We start from the raw sequence: 25,866 nt of genomic DNA on the forward strand, positions 1-25,866 counted from the left end.
ACAGGACCCTCATCTACAGCAGCACACACACCTATTACAACAGAGCATGTGTTTCACTGAACCCAGAACGCAGAGTACATTACATGTAACTACATGTCAGCCAGTCATGACTTTGAAGGTCAGGTTAGGAGGTGCATTCACTACTCTTCTTCCAATTACACACAAATCATGCCATCATATTTCACAACTAATACTGTCGCTGAATTGTCACTTTGATGTTGGATTACCTTTCCTGTACAAGTGGGCTTGGGTAAGTGTTAATATTACTCAAAACCTTATAAAAACATAACTGAAACAAATTACATGCATAAAAACAGCCATGAAATATGTTGAAAGTTTTGCTTGTTGTCGTTGCAATCAACTTGTGCTTTAAAACATGGTTTCATTAGTTGTCTAGAGCATGTCCTGTAGTTAAAGACATGCCAATCACTTTGGGAGTGATAGAGGTTTACAATCTGTTTTAAATTAGTTTTTTTGTGTGACCCTTTAGTTTACATTTGGATCACAGATTGTACCTAGTTAATACAAGTTTACATTCCACAAAAATACTGTATGTGCAGACTAGACAGACAGAACACTGTTATTAACTTGTTTTTGTACATTTTCAGGGTCTCTCAGCGACATCAGTATGAAAGTGCCTCATTTGTCTCTGATGTTGCTGACAGTTGTTTTGCTCGTGACATTCACCTGCATTTCAATTGTATGGTTATGGTGGAGAATGATTTTTGTTGGGAAAAAAGTTAAACATTAATAAAATGTTGGTTTAGTGTATGAAAGCCAAGCATTACCAAAAATGTGAGTTTTTTTTGTTTCATAAAATTTGAAAAATAAACTTGATCGACATGATTGAAGCTTATAACCCCAGTATACCAACAGTATTCATGAAGAGTGAATATTTGTGTGACCAGTCATACTTATATTCACTACAATCCTATTTACTGTAAAAGACTCAGAGATGAGTCTTATGAGATGAGACTGTTGTAGCCTAGAAATTTGGTAACTGCCACATCAGCAAGTGTGATTAATTTCACCTTAGTACGTATTTGCCACCTAACACACATAATACTGCCTGGTGATATATAATATTTAAGACCATAACAGACATATAACAGAGCAATCAGGAGGTTTATAGAGAAATAAGATGAAGTTTTATTTTTTTTTAAAGTCAGGCTCATAATTTACAACTTGCTGAAAAAAACAATGCAGCACAAAATGAAACCTTTATCCAGTTTTTACTCAAAATTATATAACCAGTATCAAAGAAGACAGTTTACTAAAGTGTTACAAGCATTAAAACCCTTGCTTGTGTTGGGAATTAGACCAAACAATAATTCTTGCCTGTTACACACTTTATTGTAAGATTAATGCTAGTGCATCTGTGAGGCTGTACAGTGGTGTTATGAACTAAAAGCTATGATCCGCATGCTAACTACTCACAATGACAACGTGGATGTTAAGTATAATGTTAATCATGTAATTACCACCAAACACAAAGTACAGCTGAAGCTGATTCAACATGTCATTTGTTTTTCAGGAACCTGGTAATAAACCAAAGTATTGGACAAATTAAACCGGGATGTAATGATGATGCTAGATTAAAAGTCACAAAAATTTGAACATGAATGTCTGGACCAAATTTCATGGCGATTCAGCTAATAGTTGCTGAGATATCTCACTCAAAACCACAAATATCAGCCTCATGGTGGCACTAGAGAAAAATCCAGAAGATCACCAAAGTCACTATAATTCATAGTGAAAACCATGAATGTCTGTACAAAATTAACTGTGCCAATCCATCAAATAGTTCTTTAGGTATTTCTGGACCAAAGTATTCAACCGACTGATTGACCGACCATCCCTAAAACCATGCTGCTATCAAGATAATCATTGATAATGAACAAGATTTACTTGAGTAAACACAGATAAAGGTAAAAAATACTATACTTAGTATAAACAAAAATATAAACTGGTTTAACTATTTTTTTTAAGAATTAAATGTGTTAAAATTGTTATAAAATTAAGATATAGGAGAAACAGAATATAACTTGAGAAACACCTCCCATCAAAGACCTCTGTTTTGAGATATATTTGTATTAAAATGAATCTAATTGAGATTTAGTGAGTGGATTTAAGAAAAAAAAAAAAAAAAAAGCTCACAACTCATCTCAAGAGTGAAAGATTCTTGACTGTCCTTAACCATCTTATCCAGGTGCAACAAGCACGTCAATTTACAGAGAAAATCAACAGATGTTTTTTATTACAAAAGTAGAGCACTGAATTTAACTACTAGACTTGCTTGCATATTGAAGTATACATAATATTCACACAGCAGGATGTTCTTCAGTCTCCTGTGTTTTGCGTTATTTCTGATGCTGAAGTGGCACGGCTGCAGCATCAGGGTCTTCTTCGTCATTTTGACGACATCTGCTCTTTGTTGTATGTACAATGTATACAATGAGTAAAAAGAGTAAAACAGTGACCATAGCATTTCCAGCCCCCTGTAGTGTGGACAATTGACAGATAATTCAGTAAGACACAGAAACAAAATATTCATCAACACTGTCACATAAAAATCACAGGCTGGTGCTCTCATGTTACAGATCAATTTCTGATATTTGCCAAAACAAACACAATCATACTGTTCTTACCTGAGACCAAATATACAATCTGTGTGAACGGCGCAGTCGTTCCTCCTCAAAATTAGTCGTCGCGTTGGTTGGTTTACACCACTTAAGATAGGTTTTGTCAGCTGTTACAAATGTGCCTGTCCAGTCAGTCTCTGCACAGACCAAGTATTGGCCATTAAGCAACATCAGGGCCATCCACACTATAGGAGGGAGACAGCTACAAAGGACTTTCTTGCATATTGTATTCGTGTTTTCCTGACTCAGCATCATCAGCAGAGACGATGTAACAGCAGGAATTAAAAAAAATGGAAAAACAAACATGCGGTTCCATCCAGGACTGCAAGGGCAAGCAAATTCCACCTCAAACATCCTCTCCACACCAGTGAGGAGGAGGGCAAAAACCGCATTTGACACAAAAGGGTTTTTTCCAAACTCACTCTTGAGTTTTGTGATCAGATCTTTCTCTGCTGCCATCATGAATTCTACACAAAAAGAAAAAAGTGCACATTTATGGATGATTCAGGCATGTATTTTTATGGATCTGGTTTAATTTTTCATTTGTTTTGTTGTTCATGTAGTTCAATTTCTGATGCCAAATTCTTTGTCATGTCCAAAGAAAAGAAAAGAAGTTATTTGGATATCTAAAAATGAAATTGTTAGAATACAAAAAATAGTGAAAGTAATTTGAATTAACATTGAGAAGATAATTGTCACATTTTAAGATATAATGATGGCACATCAATATATATACACACACACACACACATATATATACATATATACACACATTATACACACATTATATAAACATAATGTAGAAAATTTCATTACTCAATATGTCAGTAAAATCATTTTAAAATATAATCATTTTCAAATGTAATGTACATGTAATGCAATGATTTTAAAATGTAGTATACACAACCATTTATGTATCACACAAAGATTGCACAATACAAACCTATACATTTAACATAAACTGGAATAAATTAGTTATAACTGTCTCAAAGTTTGTAATTGTGCATTCAGAATAAACATGAAAGTAAGATGTACCAACCTTTAAGTTCAAACAGAAAAATATTCCTCTTGAGGACTGATTACTTCAAGTGAAACTCTTTCAATTGCTTAGTGTTATAAGAGGATTTTTTCTCCTTCCCGCCTCTTTTTTTTGTATTGTGGTTTTTATCTTTGCTCACTTGTTTAGGTGTTTCCTTTCATTTTCTGTTGTCATTTCTGCTCAGTAACCCTCTGTGTTTAGATCTTGGCCAAACAAAACATAGTTCAAGCGTAGCCCAGACAAGATCTACGTGCGTCTAGACTAAAAGGTCTCATGTGGTTTAAAAGTGAAAGTTAATCAGACATCTTCATCTTGCACTGTTATGTGACAAAAATGAATATGGTGGCCATGTTTGACATGTCCTGTTTATGGATTATGCTATATGAGAGCTAATATCTACTGTATATCTGGGATTCAGCTTTTAATGTTCCGCAGATATTACACTGAACATGTACAATAAAAGATGTGATACTTAAGTCTATTAGACTTTGGCTATTAGGTTATTCATCTTTACAATGAACAATTATTTATAATTCCTCTCAGAGAGAAAACATGCAGAGGCTCTTAAGGCTGCACAGAAATCAGCTGATGAAACCATTGGAACAGGTAGTGCTTTAGACAGACTATGACATAAACATAAAGGAGCCCATCATCTGCTCCTAACAGTAATGTCCTGGTTTGTTTACCTCTCTGCTGATGACATCGCAACTTTGGTAAATAGTATTGCTTAGAGCATTTAATGTTATGATATATTTTTATTGGGAGAAAAATAGCATCCTTTGAAGAATGAAATGTTGGTTTTGTGAGGGGTCCCTCCTCTGTCGCTCTTCCTGAGGTTTCTTCCATTTTTTTCTCCCTGTTAAAGAGTTTTTTTAGGGAGTTTTTCCGTATTCGAATCGAGGGTTTAAGGACAGAGGATGTTGTATTGCTGTACAGACTGTAAAAGCCTCCTGAGACAAATTTGTGATTTGTGATATTGGGCTATACAATAAAAATGGACTTGACTTGATCAATATGCTTACATCAATCAAGCATGCAATTTAAAAGATTCAAAGATGTGTCTCATAAGATGTGATGGTGGTAACTGGAAACTGTTGTATCAACCTGAATACTCATGTGTCTGATTGTGTGCATGAATTTGCAAGGGTGTCTACATAGCAGTGAATAAACATACATTTCAATTGTGGTTCAGACTTTTCTGATTTTACACCTTTTAAGTGGGTATAAAATAACAAGAGTTTGGATTTAGTTTTTGTGTCTTAAGTATAATGTGACTTAAAACAATGTAATAATGATGTAATAAATGGTATTTGTATGGTGCAGTTCAGTGTTGATGGAGTGTGAGAACATGACTCAAGCAGTGGTCTAACAGCTCCTGGTCGACTGTGGTTGCATCTATGTGCTCTGCTGGGAGTTGTACATGAGGACAAACACTATGAAAGGTTTCAGTGGGACATGAAAAGCTGAATTAATCAGTTTCACTTTGTGTGTGTGTGACTGAGAATGTGGAAGCTACAGCATGTACATGATAATGATTGTCATGCATTAGCTGAACCACGCAAATGTACGTCATACTTTAAACTGTTGCACACCATTTTGGCTGTATTTCTTTAATAATAACTTTTCCAGTATATTCTCATAAACACAAAAGTTTCCAATCCTGTTATTTTAATGTTCCCAAATACTGAATACATGTAAACTGAAAATGGATGGTGGTTAAAGACTTTGAGCCTCTCTGTGTTCCTGACATCAGTCAGATCATCATATTAACAGCGAACATTTAATGAATGAATCTCAGCATACAAAAGCATGCTTTGTGACAGCATGGAAACTGGAAAAAAACTGGAAGAGTAAAAAAGCAGAGCATACTTCAGGTGAATAGGTTAACGTTATTTCAAATCATGCAATGAATCATGAGAAATACAGAGCAGTTCTTGCTTGGAAATCAGCTAACATACCAAATAATATAAAATACATGACAATATCTGTCACAACCTGTCAGGATTTTCTGTTGTGTTTTTGTTCTTTTGGGTTTTCTGTGTTACACTTATGTTTCCTGGTCATTTGGTTGAGCTTCTTTATGATGTTTGACTTTGGGGGACTTTCTTGCTTTTTCAGTTGGATTGTGTTGTGTGTTCTGGGATTTGGTTTTCTCTGTGTTTCCCTTGTGTGTTCCTTCACTCACCTGTGTTCAATTTGTAATCAGACCCTGTGTATTTAAGTCCTGTTCTCAGTTCAGTTTTTGTCGGGTTGTCTGTGTATCTGGTCAGTGTTCTTTGTTCCTGAGTCTCAGTGTGTCAGAGTCTGCTCTCCCCCTCACCTGTTGCTGTGGGAATTATCCAATCATTCAGTCTCTCTCTCTGCTCTGCCACACCCCTCATTAGTTCAACCACTTTCACCTGGCGCTCCCACCTGCTCATCATCTCCAATCAAGCCAGTATATAAACTGCCTCAGCCCACTCCCTCTTTGTCAGATTGTCTACGCTAAGTTGTCTTGCCTTGATCTCCGGACTGCCTTCCTGGTTCTTGATCAGCTCGTCTCCGACCATCGCTCCTCGTCTCTGCAAAGGTAAACCCACAGCCTCCTGTCCCTGACTCTGAGTTCTGCCTGCCTGTTCCCTGGTCTTCGTCTGCTTGTGGTGGAGAGACGTTCCGATTCCTGCTCTGCCATCGTCTCTGGTTGCATCTGCTCTACTGCCTGTTTACCTGCGTCTCTCCCTCTTCGTCACCGATCTAGCCTGCCTACGAGCTGTTGGACTGTTGCCAGTGCTGTGGTTTGTCTGCCTTGGGAGATCAGGGTTCGATTCCCGGTGGAGCCATACTCATCAGAACTATGTTTCTCTGACCGTGCTACTATTGTCTTGACATTGTGTGGAGGAAAGACTGTAAAATTTATACCGGTGTCATTTGTGCTGCTATTGGGTCCATTCTATACCCGTTACAGTGTGTCCTGTGTCTTAAGTTCGGCATCTGATCCTGCCTGCCGTTTTCTGCGTTTGGGTCCACTTGCTCTACTCATTGCATGACAATATCTAGAAATGTTTCTTTGACTTGTTAGCTACTAAGAAAATGTTTAAAGTTAGATGGGCTGTGCTAAAATAGCTGTTTCTAGGTAAATTGTCTGTCCTTTTATAGCAGTGTTTGTGTAACTGATTCTTTGGCCACTAGAGGACAGAAGAACTCTAAAATAAGCCAGTTGACAGACAGGCTGGATACAGAGCATCCAACATTGCAGTACCATCCTATTGCAGTCTTGTTTCTGGCCTCCTGGTGCATGAAAGTCCAAGATTTATTCACTTTCTCTCTATGCTTTGGTCTCCAACTCAGTTCATCAGCAAGCCACTAAACTAGTTTGCCTGTTTTGATGCTGGGATAGGTTGTATTCAGTGGGTTTCTCAAAGAAAAGCTCACAGCTGGCAGAGGAAAAAGAAGCAGCTGATGATCCATGCATCATGGAAGTAGGGACAAGTCTGTGTGTAGCCATTCCCAGTATGCATGGGGATTTAGGCTTTCAAAATTTGGGAGAAATTTTGGAGGATATTGGAAAATAAGGATTCAAGAGTGATGTGTAACGATATGTTTTTCTGATCATGTGGTTTTTGAAGGTGGTCTCTTCCTGTTTCTACAGCAATAAATGAAAAGTGCAAAGCAAGAATCGCCTTTGAAGTTCCTCCCTACATGTTATATGCTGTGCTGTCTGTGTTATGGGTGTATAAATAGGTAGAGGTCAGTCTGCAATGAGGCGATGAGTAAAGTTTTAGCTCAGTAGTCAGTGCAGTTGTCTATGATCTGAGAGACTTCAGTTCAAGACCCAGTGTGGGGACCTCCTTCATAAGGTAGTTTTATTCATGAACACTTATTGTAACACTTTAATTTTCTAAAATTATAAGCGAAATAAAAACAGGATTTTTAAGCGTCTTTCCACTTTTATTCAAATACAAAAACAAATTTTGATTATTTTGCTGCCTCAACAAATATAGATACAAATACTGAGCTCCCTGCAAATCCCTAACTATCCTATTCACTGTAAAAGGCTCAGAGATGAGTCTTATGAGATGTGACTGTTGTAGCCTAGAAATTTGGTAACTGCCAAGTCAGCAAATGTAATTGATTTCACCTCAGTATGTATTTGCCACCTAACTGAAACACACATAATACTGTCTGGCGACATATATTTAAGATCATCACAGACATAACAGAGCAATGAGCATGTTTATAGAGAAATAAGAGAAGCTTTATTTATTTTAAAGTCAGGTTCATACTTTAACTTACTGGAAAAAAAACAATGCAGCACAAAATGAAACCTTTATCCAGTTTTTGCTTAAAATTATATATAAAACAATATCAAAGTAGACAGTTTATCACACTAAACATAACCATTACAAGTTATAAAACCCTTGCTTGCATTGGGAATTAGATCAGAAAGTAATTCTTGCCTGTTAAAGGATTAATGCTACTGCATCTGTGAGGCTGTACGGTGGTGTTATGAACTAAACACAATCATCAGCACGTTAACATGCTCATAATGACAACATATGGATGTTTAAGTACAATGTTTACCGTGTAATTAACACCAAATATTAAGTACAGCTGAGGCTGATTTGACATGTCATTAGTTTTGCAGGAAACTGGTAATAAACTAAAGTATTGGACAAATTAAATTGAGTTGGTGCTAGATTAAAAGTTACCAAAATTATTTCAGTTCATCCTGCGGGGAACATGAATGTCTAGACCAAATTTCATGGCAATTCAGCTAATAGTTGCTGAGATATCTCAGTCAAAACCACAAATATCAACCTCACGGTGACGCTACATGCGGATGTTAAGTAAATATAATATCCAGGTCCCTACAAGCACATCAAATTACAGATAAAAGCAACAGATATTTTTTATTGTAAAAGTAGAGAATTGAATTTAATGACTAGACTTGCTTGCATATTGAAGTATACATAATATTCACACAGCAGTATGTTCTTCAGTCTCCTGTGTTTTGTGTTTTTTCTGATCCTTAAGTGGCACAGCTGCATCTTTGTTGTATGTGCAATGTATATAACGAGTAAAATGAGTAAAATCGTGACCATCGTGTTTCCGAACCCCTAAAGTGGACAATTGACAGATAATTCAGTAAGACACATTAAAAATCACAGGCTGGTGCTCTCATGTTACAGATCAATTTCTGACATTTGCCAAAACAAACACTATCATACTTGTTCTTACCTGAGACCAAACATGAAACTTGTGTGAACGGTGCAGTAGTTCCTCCTCAGAATTAATCGTCGTGTTGGTTGGTTTACACCACATAAGATAGGTATTTTCAACTGTTACAAATGTGCCCGGCCAGTCTTAGTTTCCACAGACGTAGTATTGTCCATCTAGCAACATCAGGGCCATCCACACTATAAAAGGGAGAAAGCCACAAAGAACTTTCTTGTATCCATTGCATCCATGAATCATCATCATCAGCAGACACGCTGTACCAGCAGGAATTAAAAAAAATGGAAACACAAATTCACGGTTCCATGTAGGATTGCAAGGGCAAGCAAATTCCACCTCCAACATCTTCTCCACAACAGCGAGGATGAAGGCAAAAACCACAGTTGATACAACAGGCCTGTCTCCAAGCTCATTCTTGAGTGTTGCGATCAGCTGTATCTCTAAACTCATCATGAGTTCTAGACAAAAAGAAAAAAGTGAACATTTATGGATGATTCAGGCATGTATTTTTATGGATCTGCTTTGATTTTTCATTTGTTTTGTTGTTCATAGGTTTGTTTAGCATTTTTGCGCTTAGGCCATTTCTTAACCCTGAGAAGTTGTAGAGGAATAAAGATAAAGTGGAGGGAGAGATAGGGGAGATATGTTAGGGTTTGACTTGTGGCTTTCAAGGCATGTTTGATGGAACAGGAAGTGACTAAAACGTTCTTCAAGAACAATTGGATTTTTGGGGAATAGGTAGAATAAAACTGTTTTGCACATGTCAGTTTTCACATCATTTGCAGTGGGTGGCAGCAGAAAGCTCTCAGTGTTTTAAAGAAATTACTGAAAAATTACAAGCCAAAAACACAACTTCAGAATGGCATGTATATAATCCTTTTCAAATGTAATGTACATGCAATGCAATGATTTTCAAATGTAGTATACACAACCATTTATGTATCACACAAAGATTGCATAATACAAACCTATACATTTAACATAAGCTGGAATAAATTAGTTATAACTGTCTCACAGTTTCTAATTGTGCATTCAGAATAAACATGAACGTAAGATGTACCAACCTTAAGTTCAAACAGAAAAATATTCGTCTTGAGGACTGATCACTTCAAGTGAAACTCTTTCAATTGCTCAGCATTATAAGATGTTTTTTTCTCCTTCCCGCTTCTTTTTTTTGTATTGTGGTTTTTAAGTGCTCACTTGTTTAGGTGTTACCTTTCATTTTCCGTTGTTATTTGTCCTCAGTAACCCTCTGTGTTTAGATCTTGGCCAAACAAAACATAGTTCAAGTGTAGCCCAGACAAGATCTACGTGCGTCTAGACTAAAAGGTCTCATGTGGTTTAAAAGTGGAAGTTAATCAGACATCTTCATCTTGCACTGTCATGTGACAAAAATGAATATGGTGGCCATGTTTGACATGTCCTGTTTATGGATTATGCTATATGAGAGCTAATATCTACTGTATATCTGGAAGATTCAGCTTTTAATGTTCCACAGATATTACACTGAACATGTACAATAAAAGATGTGATACTCAAGTCTGTTTGTCTTTGGCTGTTATCAGGTTATTCAACTTTACAATGAACAATTATTTATAATTCCTCTCAGAAAGAAAACATGCAGAGGCTCTTAAGGCTGCACAGAAATGAGCTGATGAAACCATTGGAACAGGCATTGCTTTAGACTATGACATAAACATAAAGGAGCCCATCATCTGCTCCTAACAGTAATGTCCTGGTTTGTTGACCTCTTTGCTGATGACATCACAACTTTGGTAAATAGTATTGCTTAGAGCATTTAATGTTATGATAGATTTTTATTGGGAGATTCCCTTTTTAAAGGGTTTTTTTTTTAGGGAGTTTTTCCTTATTTGAATCGAGGGTTTAAGGACAGAGGATGTTGTATTGCTGTACAGACTGTAAAAGCCTCCTGAGACAAATTTGTGATATTGGGCTATACAAATCAAAATTGACTTGACTTGATCAATATGCTTAATCGAGCATGCTTACACTACCAGTAAATGTTATTTAAAAGATTCAAAGATGTGTCTCATAAGATGTGATGGCGGTAACTGGAAACTGTTGTATCAACCTGATTACATGCATGAATCGGCATGAATTTGCAAGGGAGTCTACACAGCAGTGAATAAACATACATTTGAATTGTGGTTCAGACTTTTCTCATTTTACATTTTTTAAGTGGGTATAAAATAAAAAGAAGTTGGATTTAGTTTTTGTATTTTCAATGTAATGTCATTTAATGCAATGCAATAATGATGTAATATATGGTATTTGTATGGTTCAGTTCAGACTGAGGAAATGATTGCAGCAGTAGTCTAACAGCTCCTTGTCGACTGTGGTTGCATCTATGTGGTCTGCTGGGAGTTCTACGTGAGGACAAACACTATGAAAGTCCTTACCTGAATTCATCAGTTTCACTTTGTGTGTGTGTGTGGTTGTGATTGTGTAAGCTACAGCATGTACTAAAAAATGCTCAGCACGCATTTGTTGAACTACGCTAATATATGTCATACTTAAAACTGTTCCACACCATCTTGGGTATATTTCTTTAATAATAATTTTCCCATTATATTGTCATATACATAAAAATTTTCATCAGTCATATCATCATATTAACAGTGAACATTTAATCAATGAATCTCAGCATACAAAAGCATGTGTTCTGACAGCATGGAAACTGGAAAAAAAACTGGAAGAGTAAAAAAAAAAGTGTGCATATTTCAGATGAATAGACAAGCAGATTGACAGAATGTAACCTTATTTCAAATCATGCAATGAATCATGATAAATTCAAAACTGTTTATGCTCGGAAATAAGTTCACAACATTAAGCATTACATTTACAGTTCTATGTTTATAGTTATTCTTGACAATTTGTTGTAAAAATTCAGCTAACATACCATATAATATAAATTACATGACAATATCTAGAAATGTTAAAAGTAAACACTGACAAAATGCATAAAACACTAAACACTATATTTGTTTAACACTTAAAGGTTCTATATGTAGAATTGTGAAGCAATTTACATGTATTAATTGTTTTTTATTGCCAATGAGTGAACGGGTAGTAATGTAACATAAAAAATGAGACCTTCCCCAACTTTCTCGGTTGTCTGTAACACCCCGTGGACTGATTTCTATGTGAAGGATGTTTCCATTTCCATTTTTTTGCACGCCCCCTAGTGCTTTGCCTCTCTCCCTCTAATGTCAACAAACGACCGACATAACCACACAACAAAAATGGTGCTATCCAACTAGAAACACCCCGCAGAGCTCTCTAGCTAATGAAACAGCAGGATGTTGACTGCACCTCATTAAAAGGCCACAGATGTCACTAATGAGAAGGAATGTCTGATTCCTACATACATAACCTTTAACATAAAATTAATGTAATTAGGCTCAATAAAATTGATCTCTATTTTGTTGATTTAATTTATTTGACTTGTTAGCTACTAAGAAAATGTTTAAAGTTAGATGGGCCATGCTAAAATAGCTGTTTCTAGGTAAATCGTCTGACCTTATAGAAGTATTTGTTTAACTGATTGTTTGGCCACTGGAGGATGGAAGAAAATAAGCCAGTTGACAGACAGGTTGGATACAGAACATCCAACATTGCAGTGTCATCCTTTTGGAGTCTTGTTTCTGTCCCCCTGATTCATGAAAGTCCAAGATTTATTCACTTTCTCTCTATGCTTTGGTCTCCAATTCAGTTCACCAGCAAGCCACTCAATTAGTTTGCATGTTGTTTGATGCTGGGATAGGTTGTATTCAGTGGGTTTCTCAGGTTTCTCAGTGGGTTTCACAGCTGGACAGGACATTCCCAGTCCAGCCCAGTGCACAGAGATTTAGGCTTTCCAAATTGGGAAGAAATTTTGGGGGAAAAAATATTGGAGTTGAAGGATTCAAGAGTGATGTGTAATATGTTTTTCTGATCATGTGTTCTTTTGAAAGTGGTCTTCCTGCTTCTATGCATAGTAAGGGACCTATTGTTCTACTGATCCAGCCATTGATACTTTTTCAACATCCTCCAATCTTTGTTTCTTTAGGCACTTCATCAACACATATCCAGCGAAAAGCAAGGTTAAAAAAAAGAGCAGACCAAATCCGATTCCCTAAAGAGTGGAGAATTGACATAATTTAGTAAGACACAGAACCAAGATGTTCATCATCACTGTCATATAACCAATCATATTTGGTAGAAAGCTGATTCTCCAGTTTTACAAATCAATAACTGACATTGTGCACAAACAAAAGATATTTTTCTCACCTGAGACTGAATATAATATGTGTGTGAACGAGCTATGAGTTCCTCTGATGATCTTGTCATGTTGGTTGGTTCACACCACTTCAGATATGTTTTGTCAACAGAAACAAATGTGCCTGGCCAGTCTGTCTTTGCACAGACAAAGTACTGGCCATCAAGGAAAATGATAACCTGCCACACCATGGGAGGTAAAAGGCTGTACCACCATCTGTGGGAACCATTTTGATTCCTATATCTATACATCACCAGCATCAGCAGAAATGCTGTACAAGCAGGAATGACGAAAACTGCAGCAGCAAAAAGACGGTTCCATTTAGGATCGCAAGGACAAGCATATTCCACCTCCAGTATCTTCTCTATGACAGCCATGAGGAAGGCAAAAATCACATTTGCCACAACAGGGCTGTTTCCAAACCCCTCCTTGAGATTTGAGATCAGCGACTTTATATCCATTATGAATTCTACAAAGAGAAAAACGCAGATGTAAAAAGAGAGAAAATATCTATGTGGTAAATAATTATGAGGATCAAACGAGTAATCAGAAGTATTGGAGAGTGGCTGTGTTAACCATTGCCAGAATCTCCACAGCTGTGTTTATTAGGAGACGGGTTCATCCAAATCCAAGCAAGTGTTGTTCTCCACCATTGACAAAGCCTGACTTTGTTGAATGGTTCAAATTAATGACAGACATTGCATCTTATGAATCTCTAAGGACTAATTATAGACATAATTATACACAATAGGAAGTAAAGATCTCGACTATTTTTATAGTTAAAATGTTGTAACTTATTTATGTTGATTTATGTGGTATTTATTTGTACTTTGGGTACTAATGGGTACTTAGTGTTTATAGGTATTTAAATGCCCCAAGAATACCATCTTTTTACATCTTTTTCTCCCTCTTTGAACTATGTGAAATCAATCTTTTTGCACAGATCATGGGTTGTACAGTAGGTGGAAGAAGAATTCTCTGCGGGGATTGACAAAATTACACAAAAACTCTGACAAAGCTTGAACACACCTTCAGCATTACTTACAAAGTGTCTTTCATTCGTTCAAATTGTAAATATGATGGAATTGTTGGATTTCACATCACACCAAAATGGATTGAACCAATTAAATTGAATATTTCTATGTTTAACAATGACGATGTTCTTATGCATTTGTTGAATAATATTAAATTGATATTTTTATTAGATCAAAAAGATTAAGAAATATTTTAATGAATTAAAAAAAAACAAAGAATATGAAAAATTGAAACTTTTTAGAACTAAAACATTTCAGAAACATGCTAAAAATGTCTCTGAAATTTAAAGATTTTCAAGTGTGCCAGACATGTTATGGGCAACAATGCTGCACCCTTGTACGGAAGACAGTACACCATGTAATATAAAACCCAAAGACTTAATAAAAACCTAAAACCAATCTACTATAACTCTCTCTCAGTATGTATTTGTGCAATAAGAAGAAGAAAATTAACCAACCTTCAGATTGACGTTGAGAAAACCTTGAGAAAAGTACTCCTCTTCTTGAAGAATGCTTAGCCAAAGTGAAACTTTCAACTGTTCAGTTTGTTTTTAAAGATGTTTTTTCTTTCCCTCTGCCTTTGGGTTTGGCGTGCAAGTCTCTATGGTGGGTGTTTCCTTTTGTTACCTTCTGCTAACCTCTGAAACTTTTGCTGTCTTGATACAGTTGTTACATTTTTTTGTTTACATCGTTCCAATCGCAGTAAAATGATTGTTTATTTTTCGAAGTCTGGAATCTGACAAGTAAATTGACACTGAAAGGGATCCATGCTTATAATTAAAATTGGTAAATGAGTACTAAAATAAGGCTATATGGGGGTTAAAAGATAAATTAAGAGTCTACGTGACAAATGTTATAAATTATGCTACATAGGAGCTAAAACATAGAAACAATTGGGGGATGGTATCTAATGCTCAAGGGGCAGCCTTTCCAGTGGCAATATTATTAATTACAATGCAAATATTTAGTTAATGGTGTCTGAACTTCAAATTCTTATGATCAGATACTTCAACCACACCAATGAATTTGGGAAGATTACACAAGTGTCATTCTTCTCCAGCTTTAATTGTTTAGCAGATGTTACACTAGAGATGTGCCATGGAGAGAGGTCACTCGGGTAGGTGCACGTGTTTAGCCTTTGGTGTTCACCATTTTATTGTTTTATATGAATATGGCATAAGACATAAAGGAGCGCATCATCTTCAAAGACTGTCTGGTTGATGGATGTCTCTGATGATGTCGTCACAACTTTGGTAACAATTGTATTGCTCATGGCAGTGTAACATTACTGTGGAAGATTTTTAGTAGAAAATGGGCACTCCACTGATTTTATACAAAGTTCAGTCCACTTGTCATGAAGAGTAACACTCAGCCTGTAAAACATTTGTTTGTTTTCTGTAGCTCTGGAGGGACCTTTCCAAAGTTTGAAAAAAACAACAACACTGATAATGTCACAAAACAATTCTGTGATGTTGCTAGAGTGGATTATATAAGGCAAATATCACAACATAGACAGTTTGGACATGATGTTAAACACATTTGGAGTGTTTTAATCAGTTTTTCTAGCTCTTTTTTGCATTCACTCTTTCGGACTTACTAAATGGTATCACCTATTGAGTTCTTTTTTTTATATATGAAAGATAGCTGACAGAAAGTCTAACTATCAGCCTTGTGTTTTTACCATAAAGGTAGAAAGGCAGAATGCTTTTCATAGGTGTTGCTTTACTGGCAAAGAAATGTGCATTTTGAGTAGATTTAAGCTCTGTTTTGAAGAGTTACACCACTTTAGAAATGAAGTAGGTGAGAACAAGGAGTAAGTCAACAAGTTTATTCTTGAGTGATGGATCAACAACTCCCAACTTGAAGCCCAGATGACTCTCAAAGTAATGTGCCCCCTTGCTTTTGTATTTTGGACAATCCAATGATAATGAATAGGGGTGTAATGGTTCTGAAACTGAGACCGAAATTGTGACACAAACATCTAGTTGATTTAGTAAAATTCCAAATTTTTACCCCTGTCCTTTCTTAACAAAATGAGGCCTGAAGATTGTATTTTTGGCCTGATGAAAAATTCTGACAGACTGTTGTAAGTTTTTTAAATATTTTGGTACACTGGTTGAATCTTTCCATCAACATATACTGTAGCTCTGTCTTGAGAGGAAACTCTTAGTTAGGATTGCTTATTGGAAGAATTTAGTCTCACTACTCTCATCAACCCTGTATCAGCCATTTTCAGTGATAAACCTACCACAGAGTATCCTGTATGACTGGCTGGTGACCAATACTGACCATTGTAGCCACTATAAAATGCAAGAATTTACCATAATAATCTATAGAAGACCAAAACAGAGCTAGAGGGAAAGAGAAATTGGACTTCTTGTTTGTTTGTTTTTTTGTTGGTCTTTAGATCACCAGAAACACCAATCCGAAAGAATTCTCATGTTCCTCCATGTCTGCTGGATGTTTAAAAAGGCATGTTAGCTAACATATTAGCTGTACCAACTTCATTGGGCTGTGTGTTTGATGTTCAAGTTGTTGTAAAGTTCTGTTCCCAAGTGGCTAAAAAAGAAAACAAAACCAAAAACAACTCCAAATTAAAAAACAGATTAATGCTGCTTCAAAACACAATTTTCCTGAATAAGAAATGTTTTGGTCTGTGTCTTAAATTTTTAAATATTTCAATACGTTCAAATTTGGAGGTGTAACAAGAACAAAATGTGAAACAAACAAAATGAATACCTTCTCAAACCAATGTATTTGTCTGCAGCATAGAACAACGAAGTTCATGCAGCCAGGAAAGGAAATAATTGCACAAGCAGTCTTGTAGCTACTTGATGGCTGTGGTCACATTTGAGGGCTCTGCTTAGAGATTCACATGAAGACACACAGGCTTTTGAAAATCTATAGTGGTGATTTGTAAAGTCATTCATTGCTCTACTGCATCACAACAGTTGTGTGCAAATCAGTTTCACTTCAGGAATAAGAAAGTTCGTCAAAGAAAAACTGTGCCATTTCTTGTGTTACATTCACCTACGATAAAAAGAGCTACATTATCTTGCATTTTAATGCATGCTACTATGTCTGCTGGAGAAATGGATGCTGACAAAGCCTCCTGTTACAAGGTAGTGCATAGTGCATATAGTACAAACTACAAAATCATCTGTGTCATACAGGATGTGTGGTCAAAGTGTCATTTTCTTTCCTGTTTGACATACTTACCATCAGATCATCATCTGCATTTTAAAAGTGAGTGTCAAGATAAAGCTGGTCGGCAGAGAGATAGAATTTATTTCAGAACTTACAAAGGAAATATGAAAAATGTGCATACTGATATGAAAAAATAAGGTCACTACAAATAGCCAATAAAACAATGCAGCACAAAATATTTACTGTGTTACAGAAAGTCTCACTTTCACACTTTTCTTGACAGCTCGTAATATATATCTTATTAAAGTTTACTAATGTACAACACAATGTTTAAAGCCCTTTCAAGTGTGATAGTTTACAAGGTAATTCTTGCCTAGCTTTTTGTGAAAAGCAGCTTTCAAACACGTAAATATCATCTTCTCTCATACTAGAGCATATAGCAGAATATGAAAATGATGCCATAGATTTTATTTGTACATCACAAACATGTACATCACAAATATTGCATTTTTGCATAGGTATTTGAATCACAAATCAATAATTCAAGAACAAACTAAGTTGATTAAAATCTATTCCAGTTTTCATTCACTTAAATATAACTTGAAACATTTCTAGTGTTAGGATGGCCGATAGCTTTAAAAAGAGAAAAGAATATCCTTATTAATGTCAAATATCTCTTCTTAAGAGAGAGGATAGGCATATACAACCATATTTTAGTGCGTGGGAAGGAAAGACATATTTTCAGCCATGCTAGCGGCATGGTAAACCACTTTGGTCCAGACTGAAATCTCAACAACTACTGGATGGATTACATTCATGGTCCCTTGAGGATGAATCTTTTCCCCTGACTTTTCAGTGCCACCATGAAATTGACATTTGTGGTTTTAAGTGAAATGAGTCAAAAACTTTTGGATGGATTGCCATGAAATTCTGTACAGACATTCATATCCCTGACAGGATGAACTGTAATCACTTTGGTAACCCCTTGACTTTTTATGCAGTGCCACCAGGTCATGATTAATGTCTTTACAATGATATTTAGGCAACCAAGACTTTGGTTCATGACGAAATAGGCCTACTTGCAAAACTAATGACATTCCCATCAGCTTCAGCTGTACATGGTTAATGTACCTGCTTAACATTATCATATGTTAGCAATGTAATTATGAGCTTATAGCTTGAGCATTTAGCTCAAAGAATCGTTGCCTTAAAGTAACAAACGCCCACACAAAAAACTGGTCAATCGTAAGTCTTGATCAGTAACTCATGTGAAGAGGTGTGGTTTGCTGGATCGCACCATTTCTCAGGAGCAGCTTTGTCAATAGTTACAAACCTGCCTAATCAGTTTGTCTTTGCACAAAGTATTGGCCATCAAAGAGCATAAAGCTGGAAAACACAGTGTCTCCATTCTTGCATCCTTGATTAGCATCAACACAAAGGCAATAACTGCAGGAATGATAAAAAATGCAAAGGCAAATCTAGTATTCTGTTTAGGATTGCAAGGGCACACCAACTCAGTCTCCACTAACTTCTCCAAGCAAACAAGCATGGTACCAAAAACCACATTTGGTGCAGAAGGGCTCTTTTTAAATTCACTCTTCAGATCACAGTCTCCTGCTTTTTTACAGAGCACCTCACCTCACCTGTGCTTGCATTTTTCTGCTGATATTCTTGTTTTTCCTCTGTGATAAACTATGAGCAGCAGCTCCTGGATACGTATAAATCACTGGGACTAATTTTTTGTACATATAATAGGCTATTGCTATATTTCAACATTTTTATGACCTCCTCAGTACTACGTGAGTGAGGCCTATCAGCGGCACAAGCCTGTGCTGCAGTGACTGGAAACATGGCACTTAGCTAAATCTAATTAGCAGCAAGATGCCCCCTTCCCTACAGACGACTATCACAGAAGACTAAGAAGATTGGAAACCAAAATTCACCAGTTAGAAGTTAACATGGAAGTGAATGCGCTATGTGGGAACAAAACCACTTTACCATGGACTCAAAACAGTGGACAAGAGCAGGCTAACACACAGTTAATTAGCACCACCAAGACTACCAAGAAACAGGAGGGCTGTGTATTGGATACAAAATTTCAAGTGGTAGTCCTCCCTGGAACTCGCTTGGTGAAAAGCCTGAGAGTAAATCATTTCCCTGGGAAATGGGAGGACGAGTAAAAGGCAGAGCCCAGCGCCCTGTGATTTGTGATGCCATCGGCTGGCCTGCATTACCATTCAGGCAGAGCACTTTTTCAACCCCTGCTCTTAGTAGGACACAGCCGTGGACAGCTGTGAAAGGGAGAATAACAACAAACCTCCCCAACAACCAAGCATGCAACTGGAGAACAGGTTTTCTACACTGCAGCAGGACTCTGGATTTCTGTCTGATGACCTGGATAACCTAATCTTCACACAACAGGATAACAACTGAGCGTAAATCAGAAAATAAAAGGCTACAGAGAAAGCTAACACCTGAACCTCAAACTCTAATTTTGGGTGACTATGCTGTAAAAGACTGTTGGCACTGAATACATGGCTCTCAACTACATGTACTGTCCATTCACTGTACTTTAATGACAATTTCAACTTTTTCTGGGACTGCAGACATCTTTTAAGGTCAAATGGACTTTGCCTTAATAAGTCAGGAGTAAAACTGCTCATCTCTAACCTATTTTACTTCCTGCCTCACCCATCTGTTCCCTCTGCCAAGGACAAGAGACAAGAAGAATCAAAAAAAGAAGATGTAACAGAAACCTTGAAAGAGAGCTGCCTCAGCCTCCACCTGAAGAGAGCTCTAAACATGACAGTCATTGGAACCGAGAGGATGAGTCTCCACCCCCTCACCAACTTCCATCTTTGAGGATTCACCCCCCCAAACCCCATCCGGGTCACTCTTCTCTCCAGTCACCCTTTCCTCCTCCTCGCCACTCTTTGAGTTCACTGACCAGATGAGAGAGCTGATCACTGCTGGAACCAAACTTACACCCCGTCCTACTCCCATTTTCTCTCCCCTAAACCCCCCTCAGCCAGTTTCAACACAGTTAAATTGCGTGGCCTCAGATCTTCTACAGATTGTCAACACGTTTCTTCTCTCGGGTGTCTTCACACAGGCCCTGAAAACTGCCGTCATCAAGCCACTCTTAAAAAAAAAAAAAAAATCTAGACACTTCATTAATGAGCAACTATAGGCCCATATCAAACCTTCTGTCTTTAAGTAAAATCACTGAAAAAGCTGTCTTTCAACAGCTGACTGACTTCTTGGCTCTAAATAACTGTTTTGATGTCCTCCAGCCAGGAATCCATCACACCACAGCACTGAGACTTCTCTTGTTAAGGTCTTCAATGACATACACACCGACAGTGGCAGAATTTCAGTATTAGTATTACTGGATCTCAGTGCTGCATTTGACATGGTCGACCACAACATATTACTAGACAGATTGGAAAACTGGGTGGGACTTTCTGACACAGTACTAAACTGGTTTGAATCCTACTTAAAGGACAGGGACTACTTTGTGTCTATAGATAATTACACATCTGAGCAGACAAAAATGACATGCAGAGTTCCCCAAGGCTCCATTCCAGGGCCTCTTCTGTTCAACATCTACATGCTCACACTAGCTCAGATTATGGAAAATAACAAAATATGCTACCACAGTTATGCAGACGAAACACAAATTTACATAACCATATCATCAGGGGACTATGGTCCAATACAAATGCTGAGTAAGTGCATTGAACAAATCGTATGTGCCAGAATTTTTTTCAATTAAACAAAGATAAAACTGAAGTAATTGTTTTAGGAGCGAAGGAAGAACTTTTAAAAGTCAGCATTCAGCTTCAATCGATAATGTTAAAAACCACAAACCAAGCCAGAAATCTTGGTGTAGTCATGGACTCAGACCTGAATTTCAACAGCCACATTAAGACAATTACAAATTCAGCCTACTATCACCCAAAGAATTAAAGGACTTATGTCTCAGCAGAATTTGGAAAATTGTCCATCTATGCTGTTCAAGTCCTTACTAAGGTCAAGAAAGTGGATCATATCACTCCAGTTCTCAGATCTTTACACTGGCTTCCTGTCTGTCAAAGAATTGATTTTAAGATACTGCTGTTGGTTTACAAGGCACTGAATGGTTTAGGGCCAAAATACATCTCTGATCTGCTGCAACATTTAACCATCCAGACCTCTCAGGTCGTCTGGGACAGGTCTGCTTTCTGTTCCCAGCGCCAAAAATAAACATGGAGAAGCAGGATTCAGTTTTTATGCTCCACATATCTGGAACAAACTCCCAGAAAGCGCAGGTCTGTTGCAACTCTCATTTTTTTTAAATCAAGCTGAAGACTTTTCTGTTTGCCACTGCCTTTTATGAAACCAAATTTGAGGGTTAATATCTTACACTGCACTGTAACTTTTATTTTCCTGTTTTATCTGTCTTATTCTATTTGAGCTTATTTTTTATTTCCAATTCAACCCTTTTTAATTGTATTTAAGTGTCTTTTTACATTGTCTGCTTTCATATTCTGTCTTGATGCCTTTTACGATGTATATAAAGCACTTTGAATTGCCTTGTTGAAATCTGTTATACAAATAAAGTTGCCTTGCCTTGCCTAGAGATCCATGCTCTCCCCTCTGCAACACTTAAATCTGCATGTAGAGAAAAATAAAGATGAGAAGTTAAAGAGACTGTGAAATCATAGATATAGATGTAGACCTTTCTGCTGTGTTTAACACAGTCTGTCCGATGACCAGCAGTGGCTTTAAGTTTTCATACAGAGAGGCATGAGACAGAGGTAAAATGCAAAGCACCAAGTGTGGCATTTATTGTCCTCCATACAGACATCATGAGACACCAACACCAACTTACAAAAGCAACTAGCTGCCTTACCCTCCCAGCTGTAGGTAATTAGACAGACCAGACCACTTAGAGGGGACTACAACCATATGAAATAATAAATATTTACACATCATACAAAAATAGAATACTAATAAATATTTACATAAATACAACCCCCCCCCCCCCCCCCCCCCCGGTCTCCATTACACATTCAATTATGGCATATTAATTGATCGACTAGAAAACTGGGTAGGCTTGACTGGGACTGCTCCAGACGGGGTTAAGTCTTACCTCAGTGACAGAACCTTCTCTGTGTCAGTTGGGAACAGTCCCTCTAGATACGCAAATATCACCTGTGTGGCATTTCTCAAGGGTTTATTCTTGGCCCTTTACTGTTCCCCATCTACTCGACATGTTACCACTTGGTGAAGTTATCCACAACTCCGACATTTCTTTCCATTTTTATGCTGATACACAAATCTATTTGTCCCTAAATCCATCAGATCTCACCTCAGTTACCTCACTCACAGCCTGTCTTACAGACATAAGTTCCTCGATGTCCAGTAACTGAAGTGATGGTGTTTGGTCCCAAAGCACACAGGGATTGTCTAAGTCAGACTTTAGTTTCCCAGGTTCTGCAGTGTACTCATGAATCTGGGAGTAATATTTGATTTGGACCTGAACTTCTCTTAACATTTTAGGAATATCACCAAATCAGCCATCTATCAAATTTGGAAATTTTAGATTAGACAATTTCTTTCATTCAGCAGTGCACAAACTCATTCATGCTTTTGTCTCTTGCCGTCTAGATTGCTTTTACTCATTATTTGCCAGACTGCCTTAGAAATTTACCAACTTAACTACAAAATACAGCAGCTAGGGTTCTTACAAGAACTCAAAAATATGCACACATTTCCCCTATTCTTGCCTCCTTGCACTGGTTACCCGTGGTGTTCAGAATTGACTTTAAAATTGTATTGCTTGTTTTTAAATCACTGAGAAGCCTTGCCTCATCTTACATTATTGACTCTCTCACCCCTTATACCCCTGCTTCTACTCTCAGATGTGCAGACCAGCTGTTGCTCTCGGGCAAGGCTTGAGACAGAGAATAGTAGAAGAGACAATCTACAATAAGACAATCTACCTCAGTGTCCTCTTTTTTTCTTAAAAATTACTCAAAACAACTAATCAATTATCAAAATAGTTAGCGATTAATTTAATAAATGGGAGCTAATCGATTAATCTTTGCAGCTCTAGTTCCATGAAAACATCATATCCCAAATGAGATCAAAACCAGGATAAGACTCAAAACTGAGATACTAATGGGCATGTAAATGCACTCAATGTCTTGGCCATCAGAACAGCATGGTGTGTTTTATCTCTCTTGCTTGTTAAGGCCACTTTACTAGCCTTACGTTACTACGAGCCCTTCAGGAATATGAAAATTTCCTCAGCAAAGAAACTTCATAGCAGGCATTAGTCACTAGTCAAAGCAAGAAAAGCACAGGTGTAAATAACATTAACAATGACTCTATTTCAGGAACGAGGTTACATTGTTGTAGTTGTGAGCCTGCCATTAGGCTATCCTTGATTAGTTCAAAGAGAAATAGGATTAAAAGTCTGCTTAAAGCCCAGGTGCTTGAGGTCAGGGCTTAGTCAGCCTGAGAAACTGCCTGACCCATGACACAATTTAATGCCTAGTAGCGGTTTGTTAAGCATTGAGCACAGATCACTGTTGGAGAGTTCTATATCAATAAGACACTTCTGATTGGTTGGCAGATGTCTGTTTAAACCAGATAAACATACAGTACTCATTCAAGTGTGTCCACACTTTTGACTGGAAGGCCTACTGTAGATCCTCCAGACATGTATTTATCTATCAATTATTTTCCTGATTAATGGATTAGTTGTTTGGTTCATAAAATGTTGAAAAATGTATAATATTCTAACCATTGTTTACTTGCTCTTTTTTAAAATGTGTTATGCACTCTAAGCTGCATTAGTGTGTGAAAGCTGCTATATAAATAAAGTGTATTAGTAGTAGTAGTATTATAAAAAAAACAACATATAATACCCATATATAGTATGATGCAGTACTGTTACTAGTAAGCTATCCAAAGTGTCTAAAATTGGCTCCACATTGATGAACTACAGTATTAAAATACTTACATGTATTTGTTACTGATTACGACAAACAGTATACTATAATAATATAACTCTCTAAAAGAAGCCAGTCTGCATAATGAGTACTTTTACTTTTGATACTTTAAGAACATTTTGCTGATAACACTTCTGTACTTTTACATAACTAACATTTTGAATTCAGGACTTTTACTTGTGATGGGGTATTTTTAGACTACAGTATTTCTACTTTTACTTAAGTAAAGGATCTGAATACTTCTTCCACCACTGTTTTCTCACTAACGACAGTGAAACTGTCTTAAAGGACATGTTCAAAATTTTTCAAGTCTGTCTTAAAACAACAGACAGATGCCCATATGAGCAATGAAACAGGCAGTGTTGGAGCTGAGTCACTAAATCTCGAGTCCCGAGTCCAAGTCCAACTGACCAAAGAAGAGTCCGAGTCAAGTCCAAATTGACTCCCCATTACCTGAGTCTGAGTCCCCATTGCCCTAGTCCAAGTCTGAGTCATTTAGATTGAGTCCGAGTCGAGTTCCAAGATGGGCTCCAGTGCTCCACTCTGACATACGAATAAACAAGGTCTACATTAAAAAAAATTACATGGTTGACACCATTTCATATTAATATATCTAATATCTTATGTCAAATTAGGGCCTATCACAAAAAAATAAACAAAAACAAAAAAAACAGTCTCTCAAGTCCTCGTCTGCAGTCTGAATGCAGTCAATGCTTGAGTCTAAGTCCAAGTCCTAGTCATCAGTGCTCAAGTCCAAGTCAAGTCACATGTCCTAAAAATCAGGACTCGAGTACTTCAACACTGGAAACATGTTTTTTTTCTGTAATCATTCCTCCTGTTCATACTGGCCATTAGAAAATCCCTTTATAATACACTTCCAATGTAAGTGATGGGGGACAAAATCCACAAGCCTCCCTTTGTGCAAGAGTAAAAGTTTATCTGAAGCTAATATGAAGCTTCAGACAGATAAACGTCCAAATCAGTCAAATCAAGTGATTATCTTTCAACCTTACAGTCTTTTTAGTGCCAAAGTCCCTCTTTTTGTTACTATACTGTCACTGTAGCTCAATAGGGAAACACAAAGAGGGAGTTTAATGCCAAAAAGAGTGTAAATGTGGCAGATATCCACTTGATATGACCAACTCAGACTGCTGAGGCCTCATATAAACTTCAGACAAACTTTTAAATTTTTGCACAAAATGACTATGTGGACACTATGTGGATTTTATCCCCATCACTTACAGTGAAAGTACAGATCTCTTAATAGCCAATATGAACAGGAGGAATGATTTCGACGAGGAAAACCTCTTTCAGTGTTCATATGGGCACCTGACTGTTCTTTTAAGACTGACTTGAAACCTATCCTACAAAAGGGGGTATTTTAACCGTTATCCTCTTCTTTTTCGTTATTAAATGACTAAAACATACCGTCCATCTTGCTCATTCACATAATTGATTTCTGCTCCAGTTATGATAGGACGTCGTATGATGCGCAAGATCTCGCGAGATT

General features: G+C 37.1%; 1 protein-coding gene across 1 annotated transcript; it reads right to left on the reverse strand.

Annotated features, from left to right (window-relative positions):
• Positions 1 to 1,997: 1,997 nt before the first annotated feature.
• Positions 1,998 to 5,968, reverse strand: LOC122985136 (calcium homeostasis modulator protein 6-like). The gene is made up of 3 exons (XM_044355530.1): positions 5,867 to 5,968; positions 2,649 to 3,109; positions 1,998 to 2,498 (listed from the first exon to the last, which is right to left on the reverse strand). Exons 2-3 carry the CDS (start codon positions 3,102 to 3,104, stop codon positions 2,361 to 2,363), a joined length of 594 nt encoding a protein of 197 aa, XP_044211465.1. The 5' UTR covers positions 3,105 to 3,109; positions 5,867 to 5,968; the 3' UTR covers positions 1,998 to 2,360.
• Between the last annotated feature and the right edge of the window lie 19,898 nt (positions 5,969 to 25,866).

The sequence above is a fragment of the Thunnus albacares genome, chromosome 7 (genome assembly GCF_914725855.1).
Source record: "Thunnus albacares chromosome 7, fThuAlb1.1, whole genome shotgun sequence".
NCBI classification, from domain to species: domain Eukaryota; kingdom Metazoa; phylum Chordata; class Actinopteri; order Scombriformes; family Scombridae; genus Thunnus; species Thunnus albacares.